Source organism: Perissodus microlepis, chromosome 18, assembly GCF_051167445.1.
Source record: "Perissodus microlepis isolate ML-2025 ecotype Zambia chromosome 18, ASM5116744v1, whole genome shotgun sequence".
Taxonomy (NCBI): Eukaryota; Metazoa; Chordata; class Actinopteri; order Cichliformes; family Cichlidae; genus Perissodus; species Perissodus microlepis.
This window is the reverse complement of record NC_140478.1, coordinates 31,600,791-31,627,140: the sequence shown is the minus strand read 5'-3', so window position 1 is coordinate 31,627,140 and position 26,350 is coordinate 31,600,791. Positions and strand designations below refer to the sequence as shown.

Here is a 26,350-nt window from a genome sequence, read left to right as displayed (position 1 = left end):
GTGTAAACAAGTATGAATACTCAGAAGTCCTCCGCACCCTCATTTACAGCAAAGCTGAAAGTGAAAGAAGAGCTGCTGCAGGAGAATTGCGCCTGATGCCTACATGAGCTTCAGATGAACACAAAGGGTCTTCATGACCAACAATCACATGTGAAATTTAGACAAATATAATGCCAAATAAAACTGGAGTAAACTCATTTATTCCAGAATGTATACACTAAATGATGTTTTCTATAGGCCCAAGAACAGCACACAACACAAGATCTGTTTCTAAATTGTATCATAAATACTGCTCACATCAGTGCACTTACAGTAGCCGCAGTAAAACCAAGAGGAAAATAATTCAAGTTTATATTCAATGGACCAAAATGTAATGACTTGGATATGGAGTTGGTTTCATGTTGATCTATGACTTCATCTAGTACTTACCAGGTGAGGTAAATGAGGTAAATACAATCTCATATGAGTAACATGACCTTTTAAAGAACTAAGCCGAAAGTAGTGTTTCAGGAAAAAGGGATATATGACTTCCTTAGACAGCATTATGACTTTTCTGTATGACTTTGAACAAAAATAATTTGGTGCACAAGTTTGATTCATTTTCGCTTTTTCTAATTTCTTAACATTTGATTTGCTGTAAAATGACAATCATAACTTTCAGCAGTGATTAGGTGAAGACCCAGTAGGTGAAGGAGTGAATTTTTAATGTGGGTGGACGGAGGACAGATGTCTTAGCTAACAACACAAACATCACAACAATACAAACGTAGTTATAGTTTGACATTTATTGATGCATCCATCATTCACCACAACAGACGTGAACGCTATCATGGACAAAAACATAATGAAGCTCAAAAAATGATTTTATATATTAGTAACATTTACATTTGCACAAATGTGACTTTGCACTATATTTATCTTTTTTATCCCAAATTTACTTTGAAGAGTTAAGGTTAGAAAATAAATTATTACAATTTAGTTCAATGTAAACAAAACAGATTAAGAAATGATATTGAAATAAACACAAAGCTGAGAGTAGTGTGTGTCAAGCAGACTGTGGAGAAGAGCAAAACAAATTTAACCAGAAAATAAAAAATCATTTTTGTCATTGTGCTGTGTTTACATCTTAAATACTTGCAGTAGTACAGCCACGTGGTGAAGCACACACTTACATTGCAAAACAAGTTAAAACTGAACTGTGGTGAAGTCGTTCTCTGACTCTGGACGAGTTGCCTTGTTGACTTGGCTAAGCATTGACATCAAGTGATTCTTGATGACGTAGGAGTTTCTTGCCTTGCTCTATTTTTGCCATTGTCTCTGCTTTTTCCTTCATGGACATCAGAGACTGAACTCGTTGCTTCCAGCCTTCTTTGCCCTCAGTTTTCTCTCCTTCAATAAGCATGTCGATGTACTCTGGAGTGGACAGAGGGTTTGCCTTCAGTGCTATCTCTTTAAGTCTGTTCAGACACTTGGAAGATCTCTCCATCAGTTTCACTACGTCAGCCTGCAAACTTTTATACTCAGCATTCAGTTTATCAATCACTTTCTGAACAGTCATCTTCTCTCCTGTGGCTTCCCGATACTTTTCTTCCAGCTCTTTTATTGTTCTTTTTTCTTTAACATCTTCATAGCCCCATTTGTACTTCTGGTTAAAGTGTACATTCCAAATACATTTTCCTGGACATTGAGTACAATATCCATTTGGCCCCATTGCTGAACAGCTCCTTTTATCTGCATCATTTGCATAGGCACAAGGGTAGTGGCAGGTGACATGACACTGCTGACAGTTGGTGATGTAGTTTCCAGAGCCAGAAATGTCCTCCTGAACAGGCTTTTTGACAGTAACTTCAAATTCAAAGTTCTCATTTCTGCCGATCTCTGCTTCATATTCTTTAAGTTTTTCCCTCGTTTCTTTTATCTCCTCAAGCTTGGCTAACCCAAGTTTCACCTGCACCTGCAGATTCTCAACTGAATTCTCGAGCTGCTTTCTTTCTCTGAGGACTTCCTTTGTCAGTGTCAAGCTTTTAGTTTCTATTTTATTCAGAGCAGCAAAAAACCTTTTCATGCTTTTTGTCCCCATCTCCCAAAACATCTGATCAAAGTCTCCTTCATCATCATCATCACTCATTCTGTCTCCTTCAGCTGATTTGTTGTTTGCAAACAGCGCTGAGTTATTGAATTTGAAGTGAACCGGCAGCCCGTCTTTTGTTTTAGGACATGGGACTCCTGCAGCATTGATCGCCTCTAGAACTGGAGGTCGCTGACCATCTGCAAATGTCACCACAATGCTGATGTTTTCTGCCACATCTTTGCCAAAGATTGAGAGCACTGAATCAAACACATATTTTTGTGTTGGTGTGAGTCGTGCTAAAGCAGCCTGAGCTACAAAACACACAGCATCAATGTCAGTGACACCATGTGGGGAAGTGAAGAGATTACGTAGCTGCTCTGTGATCTCTCTGTCTCTTTCTATGCCTCTTGTATCTCCAAAGCCTGGAGTGTCCACAATGGTCAGAGAGAACGGGATTTGAAATCCCTCCTGGTGGTTGATTTTGTACACGGCGACTTCAGAGGTCTGACTGTGAGCTTGTGATGTTGACTGAGTTTCATTCACTAAGTTAAATCGATATGGATCCTCCCATTTAACACCTAAAATGTAATTGATCATCCCGTTGATGAGAGTTGTCTTCCCAGCACCGGTTGCTCCAAGAACCATTATGGTGCGATTAGGTTTACTGGACTCTTCTCCAAAACTAAAACTCTTGCATCCATCGACATTGAATTTATCATTTTTTAGGGGAATGACATAAACCGGGAGATGTCCCGAATGTGATTCCAGCAGTTTGCTGATCTTTTTAACAGCATCTGAAAGCTTTATGGGTCTTTTTTCTCCCTTTAAGCGGCTGAACATTCTCGTTTTGTTTTATATTAATTACTAAAGTTACTATGAAGACGTTGATCTTTCGTTGATCTTTCGTTGATCTTTCGTTGATCTTTCGTTGATCTTTCGTTGATCTTTCTCGCTCTGTGCAGTCAGCATCAATATCTTCTGCTCTGGAGGTGATGTTCAGGCCCAAATCTGAAGAAATATGAAATGTACAAAATATAAATACACAGAATTAGAGTCATCAAGTTTAAATAGGAATGATCTGTGCTTAACAATGACTGTGTATCTTAAGTGAGGGAAGACATTATATCGATATTGAGGGAATGGCATTCTGCTCTATCGCTGTACTCATGGAGATGTCGAAGAAAAAAAACGATCTATTTTTTTTTATGTAGAATTGTCGCCTTAGATCCTTAATTTAGCTTAAAATGGCTAAACTACACAAAAACCACCACATTTTATTCTAAGCCCAAAAATTATCCCCACTGAAAATAAAATCTTATGTTAAGATTTTAGTTTGGACTACTCACTTTCAGTTTTAAATTTATATATTATTCTTTAATGTGGTGTGACTTTTACCATTCAAAGCATGCAGTAAAATTTTACTTTTTTCTGTTTTCTGCAAGGGTGCTTTGCTAATGAAAAGATAAGTTTGGGCCATTATTGCTGTTAGATAATGGAGTGTGTGTGCACGCGTGTGTGTTTGTGTGTGTGGGTGTGTGTGTGTGTGTCCTCAAGTCCTTTCTCCTATAAGGCCACACACTGGGGGTGTCCAAATTCATAGGCTGCATCCTCCTGAGGCCGCATTTGTAGGCCGATTACGTCACAGCGATGCGACGAAGGCTGTCCAAATTTGTACACTCCTCCAAATGCGTCCTACTTTTCCCCAGATTTGAAGGATGGGTCGGGTGTATCCTTCGTGGCCCACCATGTCCCAGAATTCATAGCGCAGCCCAGCCAATTCCAGTTTCCAACAATGGCGGCAGCTACTTAGTTTTAATATTACTCTTATTACTCTTTCTGGGTCACAAAATACACTTTTAGGATTTTTTCAGGTGAGAATGTAGCTGTGTAAACTTCAAATATTTGCTCGGTTTATCAAGATATCACATGTTTGCAAAAGTGCCCCGACGTTTTCGGAGACGTCTGTTACCTATGGGCTCAAATTGTGGTCATAAATATTTTGTACTTGTAAATCAGGATTTGTATGTGTAAAAAGAATTTGTGTGTGGACTTAGCAAAAAAATACGTGTGAAACTCTGCACTCAAGTTTCAAGTTTCAAGTATGAATTTTGACCCTATTTTTCTTCCTTTCATCTGATTGGCCAATGTCATGTCAATCACAAATTTAACAATCCAATCAGAGAACAGATGGGTTTGGCTATTGGAGGGGTGCTTTATGGAGCTTCAGGTCCTTGAAGGGAATAATGCCCTTTTACATGCCAGCCCAGCGTTTTCCTTCATCACCAGGAAGGAAAACAGTCTGTGGTCGTCCGAGTTTGGTGATTTTTGTGTCACAGGTCTACGTGTTTAATACAGGGACCTCCAGAGCCTTTTCAACAGCACTGCGGACCTGGGGGGGCAGTGTTGTGGAAATGACACAGTCTTCACTAGTGGGGATAGTTACAAAGCTTTCTTCGTTATGAATTAGCGATACATGTTTTTATTGAACATTTGAAGATAAAAAAAACAGAAACTCTTGTAGAGGACATAAAGTCAGAGATGGAAACAACAAGGAGCAGGTGCATCTAATACAGGTAGAGCTGCTGCAAAAACCCACAGAGCCCAGCAGCCAGCGCAACAAATTCTGGATCCTTGGCTTTTAGTCAGCAGTTAGCATTAGCAGCACATGCTGCACCCGATGTGAAAGGACCTTTATGCTGCGCACTGTGACTCACAGCAATGGTCCCGGGTCAGCCCTGACTTTGTGTTAAACTAATCCTAAAGTAATAATGGTATTTCTAACCACTGATATACCACAACTTTATCCTTTCAACAGCTGCTGAAAGTTAGGAGACCTAACTGCTATCGGATATTTACATACATACTCTTCAAGGACCTGCAGTCAGTGTTGCCAACTCCTCAGTAAGGAAAATCGCTATTGGCTGTCATAAAAGTCGCTAGAAATCGCTAAATGACGTCATCACCTAATTTGCATAATTGGTCATGCTAATATAATTGTAACCTACGCTGTTGGAGAGAGAAATAACATCGTGGAAGAGACAAAGTGAGCAAAAAACGTCCTAAATGCATTTAGAATTTATTTAGAACCACAAATTAAATTTCTTTTAGCAATTATTGTTTTTTAATGTCACAATTCCAACCCTGCTCCTTTACCCGGGCTTCGAACGGCAAAAGTGACCTGAAATAGGCACTCTGGTGGAGTTACTTTGTGTGTGTGTGTGTGTGTTTATAAGTAGTTTTAAACCTTGTGATCCACAAAACAGCATAACAGTGAAAGAAGAACTGACTATGTTACAGTTAGAGCGGGAGCAGCGGCTTCGCTCATGCACGATTCATTTGCAGTTTGGACGCACAGGTGTGAACGTCTCCTGCCCTGATAGCAGCTGGGGGAGGACTATCCTCCGCCCGTGAGCACTTTAGCACGGGTGAGGTGCCCACGGCAGCACCGCTGCTTGTTGAGAGTAAGAGCAACACGCCCTTTCACGTCAAAAAGTCGTCATAAATAAGTCTCCAATAACACCAGAAAAAGTCGCCAGATTTGTCGCTAGTCGCTTTTTAGAAAAGAAGTCGCTAAGGGGGTCTGAAAACTCGCTAAATATAGCGACAAAGTCGCTAAGTTGGCAACACTGCCTGCAGTTCAAAAAAGCGCCCCTCCAGCAGCCAAACCCATCTGTTAAATTAGTGATTGACATGACATTGACCAATCAGCTGAAAGGAAGAAAAATAGGGTCAAAATTCCTACTTGTAACTTGAAACTTGAGTGCAGAGTTTCACACGTATTTTTTGGTCCACACACAAATTCTTTTTACACATACAAATCCTGATTTACAAGTACAAAATATTTATGACCACAATTTGAGCCCATAGTTACCCACCAGCTCGATAGCTAGCCGGGGGATAACAGCGAACTCCCGGCACATCGTTTTCAGATCTCCGCTGTCTTTCTCTACTCAGGTTAAACATGACATATAAGTCACTTAGATAACTTAAAAATGTTATTGTTTGGCTTTTTTCAGTGTTTTTTTCCTTTCGTAAGTAAATCGCTTTGGCTGAGATTACAGCTGAATAAATGTCAAACAGAAAACTTATTAAGCAGAAGTGTGAGATGATAAAACATTTACGCCAGTGCCCTGTTATATTTTACATAGCAAGGAGCAGATGGCTGATTTTATTAAACTCCTCCGAGACAGCTGGTGATGCAAAACTGAAGGCTAGACTGTTCAATTTCACAGCAGCTCACTTCGGAGGACCCGGCCCACATAGACCACGAAGGCTGGGTCCTCAGGAGGATGCAGGCTATGAATTTGGACACCCCCACTGTTTTGTAAACTAATTCAGTAACTAATTTAATAACAAAAAAGATGACTAACCTTTCAGAGCTTCTAACATATCTCTGTTGCAAGAACCAAAACAAAATTTTTGTTCTCGTTCAGCTATGCAGCTGTACTGCAGCCATGGGTAGAAATATGCGCAGTAGTGGAGGGGCAGTCACTATGGAGATGGCAAGACTTTACAGCACACAGGAGGCTGAGTGTGAAGATGGCGCCTCATCCTCCTCTGAGGCTCACACAGAGGAGGCCTCAGAGGTAGAAACAGACCAGCTGGAGTCGAACTCATCTGAAGCTGAGAGTGGGGAGGAGCTGGTTGAAGCAGTTACAGGATGGACTTCTCCATTTCCATATTTTGGTCTCCTACAAAGACTGCAACGCTCTCCTACATCCCACCAGCCAGAGGTTTGATTCTGGGACCTACACACCATGCCAACAACTGTGCACTGCTGCCCATGGATGAAATCCTACAGCAACTGTGGCCATGACAAACCTGTATGCGGGACACTCAGTGGCTTATGTGGAACTGCAGTTTTATGTAGCAATGCTCATAGTCAATTTAAATCTGCAGGGTGCTGCAGCCTCTGCTCCACCTGAGTCAGACTCTTATTTGTGTTTCAGAGTAGTTTTAAAAGACTGAGTTGGTTAAAGTGAAGAAAAAAAATGTTACTATATGTTATTTTTACAGTGGTTTTGGGAGCTACCATTTTTGTACTTAGGATCTTTAAAAAAAAATCTGACATTATAGAAAAAATAACACTTGTTACCTGGCTGTGACGATAAAACCAGATCAGTTGTGATATTGCTTCCTGGGGTCCTTGAATGGCATATGTACTTGGCTGTGATGACAAGTTGAAGGTGAGGCTGGAGCAGGTGTGGCCTATCAGAAAAAATGCAATATCAGGTATTACCAGAGCTACTGATTGGTAAAGGCTGTGTCATCTCTATTTACTCAAAAAGACCGTTTTTTTAATACAGTTTTTATAGCAATGATAATTAGCACCATGTGCTAGACCCAACATAGAGATCTAGTTGGACAGAAGTTTGAGCCCAGCCCAGTCTCTGGTGAGGCCCAGGGCAGAGTTACAGTCTCTGAATGGGACGCACCAACGAGGAATCAAAGACACATTCTTGTAAAATGTGTGGCTCATTAACAAAAAATACAGCGGCCAGCTTAGAAACACAAACTTCAGGAGCAGACTCTTGCTGGCTTCAAAGGAGGCAAAGGAGAGAGCCAGGTCCCTGGCTTGTAGTTCCTCTTTAACATCAGTGCTGATCACAACAGAGGTCTCAGGAAACTGGAGTAATAAAAGAGTTCCTCTATTAAAGTAGATATGCTGTTAAGTCCAATGTACAATGAGCTCTCCAAGCCGGGAGACTGACAGACCTTAGGCATCCTACTCAAATCCTCTCAAACAAACTAGAGACCGCTGGGTCCATGGTGGTCATGTCTTTCTGTCAAGGCAGTCCGTGTAGCAGGCACCGATTTGCAGGAGTCAGATTAGACTGATTGCGTTGGCTAATTGTGCAGCTCCTCGGCCAAAGGAGGAAAAATCATTTTCTGTCCAGTGAACCCCCTGTCACCTGACTCAGGCTGTCGTCCACACTGTTCTTATTTTTAAAGTGCTCTCCAAACAAACATTACTATTAACAGCTGGATTTTCCTGTTTGAGTGCAGCTAGCCAAACGGCGCATACCTACTTACTGCTAAAGAGTAGTGATGTGTGATCTGTCTTATTTTCCTCTGAGTTATCGATTCTGTCACTAGCCTTTATATGTGTAGCATTTCATGTCCCCATTAATGTTATTGTTATTGGTGACACTATGATGATGATGATGATTATTATTATTATTGATTGTATCATTATTATCAATTAGATCTTTATTTTGATCTGCATATGTATATATGTGTGTTTGTGTGTGTGTGTGTGTGCATGTGTGTGTGTGTGTGTGTGTGTGTGTGTGTGTGTGTGTGTGTGTGTGTGTGTGTGTGTGTGTGTATTTATATGTGGAAAGGAAAGAAATGTGTAAACATGAATATGCTGTAATAGAACTAAAGTATCTTATCCACTTTTAACCACGAGTGTCTTGTAATGTCTGTTTAAAACATGCCTGGCAGCACATGGTACGTAGTCATTTGTATTGTAATTTAACCTGAAACCTCTGAATGTAATAATTTTATAAGCAGATTTTCCACATGCAGATCAGTGAAGTTCCTGCCTCTGTAACATTAAAAGTGTACAGAAACAAGCAGCACTGGCATTGTTTTCATTTTGAATATTTAATGTTTAAACTTTTACATGAGTAGTACATTTCTAACCAAACTTAACTTCATGCTCATGCATTATGTCATAAGCTGATATCATCAGTTGTCACCTTTCAGTCTAACTCTGTCCTGTCTGAAAAACCCATCAGATTCATTTATCATTAGGATTCCTTTTAGTTTTGATTATCACAAGATTACAGAACACAAAATGGAGTGAAAATAAAATATTTATTACATTAAATTGTAACAAAAAATCTTATAAGTTATAAAGCTTGTAATTACTGTAGCATGCAATGTTAAAAGAAAATCTATCCAAACAATACAAACTTTACATAAACCTTGTGTTGATCTTAACCTCCTCTGGCACGTGGTGCTCAGGTACCCCTTACTATATAAATAGCCCCTTTTTCAGTTTATACAACTCAATAACAGATAAACAGTAAAATAACCCCTCAGTTTATTCTTCAACTTACCACTTAGTATGCCTCTGACCAGTAAGGGAGAGCAAGTCTGCTTTACTTCACTCTGTGGCTCCTTTTGGGCTTTTATGCAGTGTGCACACAGTGTGTAGTGTGCTCATTTCATGCAGCGTGAAAAACGTGTTGTTTGGGTACACTCCAGCAGCACTACATCGAAACCTGAAAGAGGTCCACTGTCACATGTTTAACTATTGCCAATCCAAGTTATCAGTTATTGGCAAGCTAGTGATAACAGCAGCTATAGAGAGTGCAGAGTAGACAATTGTTGGAGGAGAACTTTGGAACTTTTTTCAAGTTGTCATGATTGACAAAATGTGTAATTTGACACATTTTGTCAAATCACAAAATGTTACAGGTCATAATTAAAAGCAGCTGTCGAGAGAACCTGAAGTTTTCAGGGAAGTTTTCAGAACACATTTCTATCTTTGTTTGTGCTGGGGAAGAAAGTGAAACATATGAGTTAAAAGACTCACTTTGTGCAGACTCTTCAGCGATGACTGAATTGCAACTGATTTTTATACTTGGAGAAAAAAGAAAGACAAAGAGAAAAGTAATCACATTTAGAGGTACATAGACTTTAGAGTTCCTTTTTATACTTATTAATTTAAAATAATAATTTTGTCAATAAGATAATTTTTAAAATGTATATTTAACATTTGTATTTGTATTAATCGACAGCCAGTCTGTGGTTATTTTGTGCCATAATGTCTCTGGAGACTTCGTATTTTCTCCAGAGTAATCGATTTGATAATTGAGAGACAAGCTCGCATCTATTAAATACTTTCTTTTCTAAATCAGTGTTACAAAAATATTGTCATGTGTCGACCAGATTCAAACGTAGAAACTCAGTTGTGCAAGTAAAGTGATGAATGAAATATAAAAAAAGAAAAACACAACAACAACAAAAGCCCAAAAGAAAACCACACACGAGACAATGAATGCTGAACAAGGTAAGTTCTTCCAAAAGTTTCTGGACCAGCTCTTTTCTAATAAGTTGTCTGAATCAGGGCTGAACTCCTCCCAAGGATAAGAAAGACGAAGACAACGAGAGATCCAGCATTCGAAGAAGCATTTGTCCTCCTGGCTGTGGGTGGTGCGCTCACTTGATGGTGGCTCTCTCTGTGGCAGAGTATCACTTCCTGTTCCTGTTAAAATACAGTGAGGGTTTTTTGTGGCGCTTATCTGAGTAGCCAATCTAATTAAGAACTTTATATATAATGTCTTATTTCACAGTGTAATGTTCACTTGCTTTATCCAAAGCACACTCTCTGTTAAATATAGTCACTGTGTCTTTAGGGATTCACCAGCTTAGCTCCACAGCAGTGGAGATCACAGTAGATGTCTTTCTGAAAGCGCTGTAACTAAGTTTAAGAATATAATCCACCCACTGTTATCATCTTCAATGCCCTGTACCAACACAGAGCAGAGCAGCTATCTGAACGCTACCCCAACAGAGGTCGATTATCTTGTTAATAATTTCACCTCCTCACTACGTACGACTCTGGATACTGTAGCTCCAGTGAAAACTAAGGTCTCTAATCAGAAGTACCTGACTCCGTGGTATAATTCTCAAACACGTAGCCTAAAGCAGATGACTCGTAAGCTGGAGAGGAAATGGCGTGTCACAAATTTAGAGGATCATCATTTAGCCTGGAGAAATAGTTTGTTGCTTTATAAGAAAGCCCTCCACAAAGCCAGAACATCTTACTATTCATCACTGATTGAAGAAAATAAGAACAACCCCAGGTTTCTCTTCAGCACTGTAGCCAGGCTGACAAACAGTCAGAGCTCTGTTGAGCCAACCATCCCTTTAACGCTAACTAGTAATGACTTCATGAATTTCTTCACAAATAAAATTTTTATCATTAGAGAAAAAATTACCAATAATCATCCCACAGATGTAATATTATCTACAGTTACTTTCAGTACTACTGATATTGTGCACCATTCAATATTGTTGAACATAATATTTTATTGGAGCAATTAGAGAATGCTGTAGGTATGACAGGTTTGATACAAAATCTAGCAAATAGACTCCAATTTATTCATGTAAATGGAGAGTCCTCTTCACACACTCAGATTAATTATAGAGTTCCACAGGGTTCGGTGCTAGGACCAGTTCTGTTTACATGATACATGCTTCCATTAAGCAATATTATTAAAAGGCATAGCATACAATAACTTACAAAAGGTCATTTACAAGTAATTTAGCACCAGATTCTCCACAAACATCAGTGTGCGATTGGAGAGGGGCGACCATCATTTGGCCATCCCCCAGCCCAGTCACAAATGGTTCTCCTTTACCGGCCGGCCGACTATCCAAGACCAACCGAAGATCCACAGCGCTGCGGTATCACTGCGTCTACCCAGGATTCTGACTTAGAAGCATTCAGTCATAATCCTGCAGATTGTAGCTTCGCACCATTGACTCCCAAAGCCAAGCACATACACCAGCAGCATTACAAGTGCAACAACACATCATCAGTAGGGTAGGGTAAAGCTAAAGCATCCAGTTCATCCCACAAACAATTTTTTAAAAGATTTTTTTTAGATTTACACAAATTTAGAAACACATTAAATGAACAAAAGTTCATGAAAATGATTTATACACATTTTTAATAATATTTCAAATCGAGTAAGTCTCTTTACCGATATACAACAAGTAAGAGTAGAGCTCAATTTTTAAATGTATTTTATTGTTATTAGAAATTATTGACAAAAACACTAGTAGGGTAACAGTTAAAGAACATATTTTCATGGCAACAAATTCTTGTCTCTGAAACACAACATTTTAAGAATCTGGGCATTTTCATTTATAACAGTAATGAAAATGATTCAGTTTAACTAACTGACTGACAAAAAATATAAGCAAAAAAAGAATTATATTACTTATGCTATTATCACTGTTAAAATTTATCATTCGGGGGGGGGGCAAATTCCAGGCAAGACGCAGAAATTAGGCCAGAAGACGTTGCAGGCTCTAGGATGACTTGCTTAATGCCTTAATGAAGTACCACGCCTGGTCACCAGGAATTAACTCAGCTGTTTGTCAGTCTTCAAACATTCACCATTATCATTAGTTACAAGGTTTTTTTCTCATGACCTTTATCAAAAATGATTCCTTGTCATAGTTAACTAGCTACCTCTTAACATTGTAAAATACTCTGTATGCTAAAATACACTAAAAATACACTGAAACACTCTTGGAATCACCTCCAACGGATGCAGGTTTCCAGCATTTCCAGAAACTAATTCCTCCTTTTTAGCCACGCAAAAACTCTCTCCCATAACCTCCACTGGGACATCGTTAACAAAGGGGAAGATGAGTGAAGAAAAACAGAGTACCTTACATGCTGACAAGGTGATTGCTATCATGGTTAGACAACACTCAGAGTGAAGGTTAGGGCAGACCAACAAGCATACAGACCAAGAAGGAGACAGAGGAAAAAAACACGGTAGTAGAGAGAAATGGTAGAAGTGCATCTGTGGACTGGAGGACCACGACAGTTCTATATGTAGGACTTTCCAATGTAGATTAAAAATGTTTTAATATACATTGTTTTATGGAAAACAAGTGATATATCCTCAATTAATCATGATCAGTGAGAAGTACATAACACCACTGCACTAAATATTGATTGAAACAGTTAGTAATTGAGTTAATAATGAAATATAAATAATGTTTATTTAAATTTTGGGGGGGGAAATTACTGCTGTCCCTGAGAAATGAACATAACGGTATGGTTAAATGTCAAAGCATAGATAAGGCTGTGACACTACACTGACGATTGAATTTCAACTTGATTTCCTCACTTGGAGAGTCATTAGTCATTTGTTATTGGCAAGTTGATAATCAGAGTAGACATTGGACCTGCTGTTGGAGGAGCACTTTGGTCTTTGTTTGTTTGTTTTCATTTGTTTTGAAATGTGACAAGAATTTTCAATTGAAACATATAAATAAGACAAAAAGTCATAAATGACAGTTGGTTTTTCAGTCAGAATCCCTTTGTCTGTTTCTCCTCTAAAAAATGGTAACATTTCACTGGGTAAACAGTTTCCACAGCTGGTTCTACACTAGTTCTTTTTTTCTACGTATGGTAAGTGGGGGTAGTTTGACTCTGATCCACAGTCAGTGTGTAATTTGCAGCAGGTTGCTGTAGCGTCTGCAGCAGGTGGGCAGCAGCATCAGTTACAACCAACTAAAACCACATATGCACTGCTGTAGATGCAGCAGCTGCAAGATTTTAAGCACATATAAGAATGAATACAAGTTTAAATGTGTTTAAGGATGTTATTACTCAATCAAACTCCAGTGACAAAATAATTGTATTTCACAAAACAGTTTACTGCTGCTTTGAGGGGGGTTGTGCTGTTCTCCTGTCTTTATGACTTATGTTGGGTCTAAACACACAAACCAGAGGCCAGAAACCGACTACTAACTTTAATAAAATAATCATAATAATAATAAAATCACTGTTTTTGTTGATGCACTTTGGTGCCTTGAAAAGACCAAATTGTTCTCAGCATACAAAGTTTTTGTAAAAGCCATCAAACTTTGTTGACACATAAAATTGTAATATTAAGTTAATGTATACCTACAAACAGTGAGTTGATATTATTCCTTATTGGATTATGTGTCTCACTCTCAGGAAAAAAGCTTCACATGCAGTGAGAGTTACACGAGTAAAAGCTCGTAAAAACATATAAAGGACTTACTTACACTGTCCATAGACTATTTATAAAACCATGGATATGCTGACTTTTGTTAACCCTTTATTGACCGGCCCTTCAAATTTACCTGTAAAATGGGCCCGCCAGTGGGCCCATGGTCAATAAAGGGTTAATCATAATTAAATTTACTATGTAAATGATTAAAATATTGTAAAAAGATGTTGAAAGGTAATGTTAATGTTGCTCATGTACAGGTTTTGTGTTACATGTTTAAGAACCAGGGTTCACTGACAAGCTGTGGCTTTCTAAGCCTATTTAAACAAATCACAGGGAGAAGTTTACATACGACTGCACAAATAATGACTAAATGTTAGACTGACTTTCCCACTGTTTCAGGTACACTCCCCCAGTATTGCACTTAAACCTGAAAGTGTCATGAATGTCTGTTTTGCAGGCCAAATGAACTCAAAACAACTTTAAAAATATAAAAATAATTGTAAAATACTTTAATTTAAAAATAATGACAGTGCTGAAAGCAGGAATTGAAATAGTAGAAGTAGTTTTGAATTTCAAATTCAGTTTTATTTTTACAGCACCAAATCACTACAACAGTTTTCTCAGGGTACTTTACATTGTAAGGTAAAGATCGCACAACAAAGCAACAAAAAGAGAAAAAAAACAATCATATGACCCCTTTGAGCAAGCGCTTTGGTGATAGTGGGAAGGAAAAAATCCCTTTTAACAGGAAGAAACCTCCAGCAGAACCAGGCTCAGGCAACTGGTTGGGGTTAGGGGAGGAAGACTGGACGACCTTTTTGTGTTTTTCCAGGAGAAAACACAACAAGGGAGCACAAAACTGTGAGCGAAGAAAAAACTGGAGAGGAAGCATCCGGGAGGACAGCTGAACCTAACTGAGAAGTAAGGCAAGGGATGTCAGTCTAAATAGAAAGCACAAGAGACAAAATACTAATAAGATGAAGCAGGAAGTCACAAAATACGGGAACAGAAAAGTGGACTCGACACAGAGAACAAGAGGACAGGAAAACAAACTCAGGAAACAAACTGTAATTACAAAAAGTTTACATTTTCAAGAACAAACTAAGCAGAAAGATGGAAAAGTGAAAAAAATAAACCACAAGCAAACTAAGAAGCAAAATGAAGATATTTACCAACGACAGAACTTAAGAGTAAAAACCACAAAACCCTCGTTAGAAGACCGTCAGCTTTGACAGAAAATGAAAGAAACTGTTTCATTTTCCGCCGTCATGTTTACAGCAATCGTAAAAATAAATCTTGTTTTCGCAGTTGTCATATGGCACATTGAACCTGTGGAGAAATAACTGATCAGCATGAATGTTCAATAATGTAAACCTTTGTTTGTTAGTTAGAGAATCCACTCCCCAAACCATGTTGTTTTCCAGAAAGTTACAAATTCACATTTTAGTTTTGTCTGAGCATCTTCAGTTTGCAGATAATGCTCATAAAGTTTAAATATATTATTGTTTTTCTCTTTGTACAGTCAGCAAGTCATGTGATTTTTCTGTCCTGCCACCTGATTAAAGATCTGGGGGCGGTCCCTATGAAAGAGGATATAGTGTGTGAAACTGCAGCCTTCCCTAGGACACGCAAACATTCCTGCTGTAAGTACGCTGATGCTCTTTTTAATGTTCTCCTGTACACACTGCTGTGGATCTTTGCTAAATTCTGTCATCATTTAAGTCATTTCACAAAGGTCACAGGGCAAAGGTGAATGCTGGGTGTAACCTGGTGTTTTGGTTCTTACTTAAATATGCATCGTTTTAGTGTTTGCTGAACGTTTCCATTGGTTTTGATGAAGGTAAGGACTAAATCTAAAAAAGAAATGTGCACGAGAGCTTTATATCAAAATAATTTTTTTAAAGCTAAAGTGTATCTTAAGTTATTCATTTATTTTACATTTTAAAGCACAACTTGCTTTTAAATCTGTTTTTGTTTGTTATACAGACGTTATGTACGGTGCAGTATTCAAAAGATTCTCCGTCTTCTTTATGCCAAGCTAATTATTTATTCATTAGACTTAGACTGAACCACACCATGACTGTAGTGTGTTCATCACGTACACTAGCTGTGCTGTGAGTTCTGCCACTTTTACTCTGTCACAAATAATTATACGTAGGATGAACTGAGCACAGTTGGAACAGAGGGACATCTAACTCACATGTGCAACAAACCTGAACTCTCATTTTGGTCCTGCACATGCACATTAGCATCATCTCTGATCATTGGAACTTTGAAGTAGGTGAGCATTTCAAATCTTAAGATATTGGTTTATTTTTGTGTTCACCACTAATAGCTCCTTGTGCTTGGATCAGCGTGAGTCATTGTGATCTTCACTCTGAAGACTAAAGACTGACGTATGTCATGAAATTGCTTCTCTTTGATCTCTTTGCTTCTCTTCTTTGATCAAATATGTCAGAAAATACATGAACATAACTAACAGTTACCGATGTTTAATGTAACCTTTACAATATGATGTGTTTGAGTTTACGGACTGAGGTTTATCAGAAAATAAACCTTATATAAGTTATATAAATAACTATAAACATATTTTACAGCAGAGGCAACATTATTCTAGCCCAGCACTGGGTCTCTTTTATTTACAGTAACCAAATCAATCAGAATCACAATACTTATCAATATCAAATGATGAGAATAGGAAGTCGAACACAGCGTAGAGAATCTGGTCATTTTTTAAAAAAATAAAATCCCTAAAAGACCACATGCAGACTCAATGCTTCACCTCTGAAACGCTCAAACGTTTCATTTGGATGGCCCTGGTATTTTGCATACTGTCTCAAAAATAGCATATATTAACCTTTTTTTTTTGTTACTTTGTTACTATACTTAAGTAGAATTTTTGTTATTTTTACTTTTACTCCCTATTTACTCCTAACTTTTTCAAAACAGGCCCATTAATTTTGGTTTGACAGATTTACTCCAAGCCTTCAAAGATCAGACGATTTAAGCCTAAACAGTAACACATGAATGTGTTCCTGTGAATGTGTATTAATCACCAGGAGATGTTGCATAAAAAGAAATGAAAGACCCCAAATCGTGTGCCATATTGGGTTGTTAGTGGGGGGTGTTAAAGTGGGCTGGTGTTTTTGTTTAATTTATCTTTTTGGCACAACACAAGAACAACTGCAAGCTTAAGTTACTTCTGCATAGCTACCCCTACTGAAGACGAAAGGCAGTGACGTCTTGTCGCTGTGGCAGGTAACTTGAAGTGCAGCGTTTCTATCAGATCAACAAACATCAGCAAACACACAAACTGTTTGTGTGCCGTTTGTGTCACAGTGTGTTGCCAGCTCAAGGTCAAGCTACTGTATTTCACAGGGAGAGAAAAGAAAGAGCTCACTTCAGTCAGAGATGGAGAAAAATAAGAAAGACATGACAGGCGAGGAAGAAGAGAGCTTAGATTTAAAGATAAAAACTGCTCAGTGGTGTTTGATAAACTGGACATGTAAAGCTTACATGTAAGTCCTTATGTGTTTAAATCAGATGTTGGGTCTGTACAAGTTACATTATGTTTTTTCATATTACATATATATATTTCATATAACAAACTGGGGCAGACTAACTGTGTTATTTAAAGGTTACATGAAAATCCTCTGCAGGTCAGTGCAGGATAAACAGGTTAGGTTGCTACAATGTGTTTCATGGTCAGAGTTCGGTTACATCAACTGTAGCAGAGATTCATATGATTTTTAGCTGATGATGCTGAGATCCATTGGCTGAATTCCACCTTCAACTTTAGAGTGTTTAATATAAACAGCATAAACAGCGTACTGTCAGTGTAGAGGATGGAAATCAGCCAAAAGAACTCATGAAACATCTGCTGACATCTGGTTGAATTCAGCTGTGTACATCCACAGAGAGCAGCAGGTCAGCTGATCACAGCCTGCACACTAAGGAAATCTACTGGAGCTCTCAATAGAAATTATTGTGAGTTATGATTCTTTTCCCCACGCTGAGCCACTACTGCTGATTTTAGGCTACTCAAATTCCTGTTTAGAGGCAAAGTGACCCTCTACAATGGAGGCAACAGAAAATAGAGATGTGTTTTATTTTCCTTCTTTTTCTCTGCTCATGTTCTACTTAACCGATTCAAGCTGAGTGCATTTTTTAGAAATAAAATGTAGACTGAAATAAAGTTTGTATTGCTATCTACTAATATTATTTTATTATGACAATAATATAGCACATGGTTCAGTTGGCTTTGTATAAAAATAGGTGGTAGAAATGTTCTTTAAGGAGCTACTTTTACTTTCTTACTTTGAGTACATTTCAGAGCCTGTACTTGAGTAAAGAAGTTGAAGCAGTACTTTGTATTATCTGCTCAGATACAGAGATGGATGCTGAAGCTAGCAGAACGATGGAGGTCGCGACGCTCGGCCGGCCCTTCAGCCTTGGGATGCTGTATGACTGCCGCCAGGATTTAGTCATACCTGGTAAGGATTCATGCGTAGTAATTCAATATACAGTGGTATGCAAAAGCTAATTAATTAACTTTTAATTAATTAATTTTCATGATTTTTCTTCATAAAGCATTGGTTGTTTGGATCAGCAATTCCATGTAAATATATCATATAGCAGATGAACACAATGATATTTGAGAAATGAAATGAAGTTTATTGGATTTACAGAAAGTGTGCAATAATTGTTTAAACAAAATCAGGCAGGTGCATAAATTTGGTCACCCCAACAGAAACCTGTGTTCTGTTTCCGCCATGCATAACGCCCCTTGTCATGCCCAAATAACTCAATTGTAGTTTCATCAGTCCACAGCACCTTATTCCAGAATGAAGCTGGCTTGTCCAAATGTGCTTTAGCAAACCTCAAACGACTCTGTTTGTGGCATGTGCGTAGAAAAGGCTTCTTCTGCTTCACTCTCCCATACAGCATCTCCTTGTGCAAAGTGCGCTGAATAGTTGAACGATGCACAGTGACACCATCTGCAACAAGATGATGTTCTAGGTCTTTGTAGCTGTTCTCACCATCCTTCACCTCTGATATCTAAGATTTTTCTTGAGCTGCCACTTTGGGCCTTAACTAGAACTGTGCTGTGGTCTTCCATTTCCTCAATATGCTCCTCACAGTGGAAACTGACAGCTGAAATCTCTGAGATAGCTTTTTGTATCCTCCCCTAAACCATGATGTTGAACAATCTTTGTTTTCAGGTCATTTGAGAGCTGTTTTTTTGAGGTTCCCATGCTGCCAGTCTTCAAAGATGCAAAGAGGAGAAAAACTTGCAATTGGCCACTTTAAACACCGTTTCTAATGATTGGATTCACCTGTGTATGTAGTTCAAGGGTCAAGCTTACCAAACAAATTTTGTTTACCAATAATTAATGCTAAAGGTAAACAAATCAATAAATGACAAGGGTGCCCAAATTTATGCATCTTCCTAATATTTTAAGTTTTGCTTATAGTTTAAGTAACTATTGCACACTTTCTGTAAATCCTATAAACTTCATTTCACTTCTCAAATATCATTGTGTTCATCTGCTATATGATATATTTACATGAAATTGCTGATCCAAACAACCAAGGATTTATGAAGAAAAATCATGAAAATTATCAGGGGTTCCCAAACTTACCACAGTACGTGAACTAAAATCCACAATCAACATCCCATCATCAATTCTGAATAGAAATAAATATTGTTCTTGACATAAACACATTTGTTTTAATAAAAAGAAATCAAGAATGTTACAGTAAATGTGAAAACTGATGAGTGCACCACTGTGGTTCAGTGGTTAGCACTGTAGCCTCAGGGTACTTGGTTTGAAATCAGGCCGGGCCCTTTTTGAGTGGAGGCATGCATGTCAGGTTAACTGGTGATTCTAATTTGGCCCCATGTGTAAATGTGAGCATGAATGGTTGTCTGTCCCTATGTGTTGGTCCTCCAGCACAGTGTACTATGACAGATAAGACATATAACACTGAACTGATAAGTAGAACTGGAAAATGGATGTACAGAGGGAGGGATGTGAAAATTGTTCAATGTGGAAAAAAATTAGACTAATGCCAGCTGTCTGTGAACAATATGCTGTGTTTACCAGACTTGGAGACACCCAAAGTGTCATAAGCATGTGTCACGCAACTTACAAAAGTAGAGATTATAAACTTTAACAAATACTTAAAACTAAGGATATTTCCTGTACTGTTATTATTTTAGCTAGCTTTACAAGTTCAGTTTTCTTTTTAAATGCCTTTTTTTAGCTCACTGAAGTTTATCCTCACGACTTGTCTTTGTTCAATTTTAGTTAAATATATTAACTTTAGTGCACAGATGCTCATTTTAAGCCACCATCTGCATTCCAGTGGCAAGAGGTGCTATTTAGTGAAGTTTTGTTGCTTTTAAAGGTAGACTTTTGAAAAGATCATTTTTCATGTTCTCAAACATGTAATTTGTTTTGCTGAGCTTGAAAACAACTTTCTTATTACTAAAAATAAAGAGGCAACCCATCTGGTTAAAGCTACAAAGAAAATATCCAGTATTCTGAAGCTCCACAATGAAAAACACAAAAGCATCGATGTTCTTGCCATTTTTCATTGTTTCCATCCATCCATCCATTCGCTTCTGCTTATCCTCTTCAGGGTCGCGGGGGGCGCTGGAGCCTATCCCAGCTGTCACAGGGCGAGAGGCGGGGTACACCCTGGACAGGTCGCCAGGCTGTCGCAGGGCTAACACACAGAGACAGACAACCATTCGCGCTCACATTCACTCCCGCATTCACACCTATGGGCAGTTTGGATTAATCCATTAACCTATCCTCACAGTGTGTTTCTATCCAAAATAAAAAAATATTTTAACTTGTATTTTTTAACAGGAATGACACTGTGGGACTGTAATGACCTGGAAAAAGATAGACGAGAACAAGAACAACCTAACACTGAATCTGAAATAGTGGCATCTGAATCAATTGAGGACAAATCTTCAGCATTAAATGTTGAGGCATCCCTGAAGGCAAGTTTCTTGGGAGGACTGGTTGAGGTTGGAGGATCAGCCAAATACCTCAATGATCACAAGACATCCAAATACCAGGCCAGAGTGACACTGAACTACAAAACTACAACAAAGTTCCAGGAACTGTCAATGAATCACCTTGGAAGAGGCAACGTAAAACATCCCTATGTTTTTGAGCAAGGAATAGCAACACATGTAGTCACAGGTATCCTTTATGGGGCTCAAGCTTTCTTTGTGTTTGACCGTGAGGTTTCTAAAGAGGAAACTCATCAAGACATCCAGGGCAGCTTGAAGGTGATGATCAAGAAGATCCCCTTGCTTTCCATAGAGGGTGAAGGGTCCCTGAAAATGGAAGATAAGGACAAAAAAAGTGTTGAGAAATTCTCCTGCAGATTCTATGGAGACTTTTGCCTTCAGAAACCTCCAACAACATTTCAGGAAGCTGTAGAAGTCTACAAAAGCCTTCCAACATTACTAGGAACCAATGGCGAAAAGGCCGTACCAATGAAGGTCTGGCTGTTACCTTTGACAAGTTTAGATTCTTGTGCTGCTAAACTCGTCCGTCAGATAAGTATAAGACTAGTCCAGGAATCACAGAGCGTCCTGGAGGACTTCAGTGAACTGGAAACGAGGTGTAACGATGCACTGAGAACTTCCACTGTCCAACAGTTCCCACAGATTAGCAAAAAACTGACAAGTTTTAAAGAAATGTGTTCAGAGTTCAAGCTGGGATTTCAGCAGATGTTAGCAAAGAGACTACCATCAATCAGAGGAGGAGGAGAAGAGGAGGCTGAACTCGCTGAGATCCTGAAGAAGAGACATTCTTCACCTTTCAACAGCAAAAACCTGACTGAGTGGATGGACTGTAAAGAGAGAGAAATCAGTATCTTAAAGTCTTTCACCAACATGATGAAAAACACCAAGACTGTCCCATCTCAGAATAATCTACATGAGGAACTTCTCAGTGCAGAGCATGGCCTGTGTTTTGTTTTCACCTCACTGGGGAAGGATGAACCGTACCTCTCAGCTTTATCAAACTACCTGAAAGAAACAACCAAAACAGATGTTCACGTTTATCATACTTACAATGTAGAGAAGGAACAATGGTACCTTTCAAAAGAAGTAGCAGATGATATGAGGAAGGAAGCAAAACTCTTCAGTGATTTTGCAGAGGCCAACAAGGAGAACAAGAACATGAAGTTCCTGACAGTGGGGTTAACTAATGAGACACAGGAAGGTTCCAGCATCTACCTTTATGAAGGTGGATTTGCTGTCAGTGAGAACTTTGAGCCTCCTTCAAAGCCTGAAACTGTGACAGCAGCTGACATAAACCACAACAGTGTGACACTGAAGATTTCTCCACCCAGATTTGGAGCAGAGAACATCACCTCCTACTCTGTTGAGCACTGTGTCAGTGGAGAGGATGGATGGCAGCAGAAGACAGAAGCAAAGGCTGAAGAAGTCACAGTGAGAGATCTGAAGCCAAACACAGAGTATGTGTTCAGATGCAGAGCAGTGACCTCAGCAGGTGTCGGACCAGCTAATGTAATCAGTGATGCCATTAAAACTTTACCCTGCAGCCCTCCTGGAAAACCTCAAGCTCAGCAATATTCAAGTGAGATATCAGTTAGCTGGGAGAAGCCTGTTGAGCTTGGAGAGGATGTCCAGATATTGAGTTACATAGTGGAATACGCAAAAACAGATAGCAGCTCAACAATAAATGACCTCGAGTGGAATCAAGCAATTTCAGGAGGTGAGAAGGCCATCATTTCAGGGCTTCAGTCAGAGACACAATATGCAGTCAGGGTCAGATGTGACTGTGGTGTAGATGGAAGAAGCAAGGAAAGCATCATTGTTAATGTCTGCACAACAAAGCGTGAATTTGCACGTCTGGCTGAGTACCTAAAACATATCAGCAAGAAAAGAAACTCAAAGCTGCCCTCAGTTTACAAACTGCCCCTGGAAGAAAACGATATGGACATAGATGGATGTCGGAGGTATATCTTTGGCAAAGAAAGCATGAGGCAGAATCGCACAATAATGCTTCTTGGAGCAACAGGATCAGGAAAGTCTACTCTCATCAATGGAATGATCAACTACATTGTTGGTGTAGAGTGGAACGACGGTTTCAGATTTAAGTTAGTTGATGAGGATCCAACCAGTTCACAAGCTCACAGTCAGACATCTGAAGTCACTGTGTATGAAATCCACCACCAGGAAGGCTTTAAAATCCCGTTCTCCGTGACCATTGTGGACACTCCAGGTTTTGGAGATACAAGAGGAGTAGCAAGAGACAAGGAGATCACAGAGCAAATCCGCAGGCTTTTCACCTCTCCTAATGGAGTCAGTGAGATTGATGCAGTGTGTTTTGTTACTCAGGCCTCTCTTGCACGACTAACAGCAACACAGAGATATGTGTTTGACTCGGTGCTCTCCATTTTTGGCAAAGATGTGGCAGAGAACATTGAAATGCTGGTGACTTTTGCTGATGGCAAAGAACCACCAGTTCTTGAGGCAATAACCGTTTCTGCAGTCCCGTGTCCAAAAAACGAGTTAGGGCTTCCGGTTCACTTCAAGTTCAATAACTCAGCATTATTTGCAGACAACAGATGCAACAGAGACTGTGAAGTGGATTTTGATGAAGATGATGCCAGCTTTGATGAAATGTTTTGGAAGATGGGAGCCAAGAGTATGGTGAAGTTCTTCACTGCTTTGGGTAAAATGGAAACCAAAAGCTTGCTAATGACCAAAGAAGTCTTAAAGGAGCGCAAACAGCTTGAAACAGCCATTGAAGGTTTGCAGCCACAAGTTAGAACTGGATTAGCAAAGCTTGAAGAAATTAAGACAACCAAAGAAAAGATCAAAGAGTATGAAGCAGTCATAACTTCAAATGAAAACTTTGAGATTGAGGTGGATGTTATTAAACCAGTCCAAAAACCAATCACAGAGAAAGGAGCATTCATCACCAACTGCCAGAAATGTTCAATAACATGTCACTACCCATGTGCAATAGCACAAGATAGTGAGAAATGTGGCTGTGCATCAATGGATATGAACGGGATGTGCACTGTCTGTCCTGGAAAATGCATTTGGAGTGTGCATTTCAATCAGACATACAGCTGGGAGTATGTTCAAGTGAAAGAGAAGCAGACAGTGCAAGAACTGAAACGCAAGTATGAAACAGCTAATAAAGAAAAGATGACTGTTCAGGAACTGATTGAGAGGCAGGAAGAAGAGATTGTTCACCTTCAGGACACGATGGTGTCCCTCATGGATCAGTCAGCTCAGTGTATAACTCGACTGCAAGAGATCAGCCTGAGGCCAAACCCTCTGACCACCCCAGAGTACATTGACATGATGATTGAGGGAGAAAGATCAGAGGCCAAAGAGGGTTACCAGGCTCGAATCAAATCTTTGGAGGCAATGAAGGAGAGGGCAAATCTTATCTCCAAGGTAACGCGACGAGACAAACTTGCAAAAACGGAGGAGGAATTATCCGAGGAAAGAAAGGAGAAGAAGGAAAAGAAAGGCATCTTTAAAAAATTTCTAAATCACATTGGATATTCAGGTTAATATTACGAAGGTCTACAGATATGTTGGAGGTGTTATGAGGATTAAACAATTTAAAGCAGCTTTATAAAATGTGCTAAGCATGTAAAATAAAAAGAGGCCAAGCTAGAGTTCATGCTAAAACTATAGTTTACAATGCTGAATAAACTTTCTCTTCAAGTTGTTATCTGTTTCATTGTAATCTCCCAACAATTATTAAATTAAACCAGAATCTATGAGCAGATTGTTTCTTGTCTATGTGGAAAATTTTCTTTTTAACATGTTTAATGATCTCTGACAGCTGGACCACTGCTGCCAGATGTTTTTTATTTTTATTATTAAAAAAAATCAGTAGAATAACTTTTTGTCTTAATTACAGGTCATTCCTGTTTTGGTAGCTTGATGTATTTAAGATCACCATGGTAACAGATGTCGAAATAACAGCTGTTAATAGTCCATCATTTAACAGTTGTAGTTTAATGCAGTGTCTGTAACTCTCAGCCTGTTGACACTACAGCATGGTTTTTCTTGTGATTCAGTCCTTTTGTTTTTTGTTCCAATGTGTTTTGGAAAAACGTGTCTAGAAATGCTCGTTAAATAATCACATTTACATTTGAATGTTAGGATGTCTGAGATGTGACATTAAATAATTATCCTGGATTCTTTCTGTTTCAAGCTCTTTATTAATTTCTCTGTTTTAGCTTCACTTGGACTGAATTAATGTTAACTGTACTCTACATTAACTGTAGGTGATGTGACTGTCATTGAAGATGAAGTACTTTTCTTTGCATATTTATCATTATTTTTATTATTATTAGATCTAATGTAGACCATGACATACTTTAACAATGATTATCAGTAAATAACTGGAACAAAACATCCACACAAAGTCTTTGATTTGAAAACTGCGCGAGCATTTACAGAGCTGATTATGACGTAGCTGCCATAGAAAATGACTGATTATTAAACCAGCTGCTCTTGCAGCTCTACGTGAGCTTTAGTCCTCCAATAGTGATGTAAACCAATGCTGGAATAAGGAAGTGATGCTACCTGAGTCTCTGTAACAAGTTTAAAGAAACCAAACACACCTGCATAGATTGTGTAGAAAAATAAATAAAATGTTGTCATCAAATTCTGTTCAGGTGAAGTTTATTACACATCAGTTTCACACAGACTCTGGAAAATAACTGAGCTATTTTCTGATAATTGAGGTGCATCTGAAAGTGTGTCTGCTGGTTTTAGTTAAAACTGGTTAAATTCCAGTTTTTAAAAAAAATCGTTTTTAAAGAATGAATTCTTTATGTGAAGGTGCTAATAGTTTTACATGTTTACTGTTGTAACTGTGTTAATATTGTTATACAATATATTGTTATAATACAGACCATCTGTAATCTTCACCCACACACAGAGAAAGTGCATGTCTTCAAAATGACTGGGGATGAGAATCTGTTCCAGTAGTTAATTTCCTTGGAATTGCTAGTGGAATCATTTATTGCCTACTGATTCCTCTTATTAGTTCCACCTGCTACAATCAGCTGATTTCAGTTCGTGTGCAGAGACACAACAGTAATGCAATTTGCAGCAGGAATATGGACCTTACTTACTTTTTATTGCACATCCTGCTAACACAACTTCGGCTATTTGTAAGGACCTGCGCAGTAGTGATGGGATTTCCGGCTCTTTTTAGAGATCCGGCTCTTTCGGTTCGGATCACTAAAAAGAGCCGGCTCTTTCGGCTCCTAACCGGCTCTTCAGGTTGTTTTGTTGCTTTAATTAATTTATTATTAACAATAATATAAAATTATGCACAAAAGGAATTACTAACGTAAAAAAAGTGGTTTTATTTATATATGTTTATATATAAATATATGCGGTGGCCCCTAGAGACAAAACACGTACAAACTCCAAAACACATTTCTAGCATGAACTGAACTTCCAAAGCAGAGCTACTAGATCACTTAAATTACACAATTG

General features: G+C 38.7%; 2 protein-coding genes across 2 annotated transcripts; one reads left to right on the top strand and one right to left on the bottom strand.

Annotated features, from left to right (window-relative positions):
* Positions 1 to 896: 896 nt before the first annotated feature.
* Positions 897 to 2,949, bottom strand: LOC146368565 (uncharacterized). The gene has a single exon (XM_084912206.1). The coding sequence runs from the start codon at positions 2,909 to 2,911 to the stop codon at positions 1,247 to 1,249; it is 1,665 nt and encodes a 554-aa protein (XP_084768332.1). The 5' UTR covers positions 2,912 to 2,949; the 3' UTR covers positions 897 to 1,246.
* Positions 2,950 to 18,220: 15,271 nt separating this feature from the next.
* Positions 18,221 to 24,608, top strand: LOC146368564 (uncharacterized). Its single transcript, XM_084912184.1, has 2 exons — positions 18,221 to 18,305; positions 20,691 to 24,608. The coding sequence occupies exons 1-2, from the start codon at positions 18,230 to 18,232 to the stop codon at positions 24,398 to 24,400; spliced, it is 3,786 nt and encodes a 1,261-aa protein (XP_084768310.1). The 5' UTR covers positions 18,221 to 18,229; the 3' UTR covers positions 24,401 to 24,608.
* Positions 24,609 to 26,350: the final 1,742 nt, after the last annotated feature.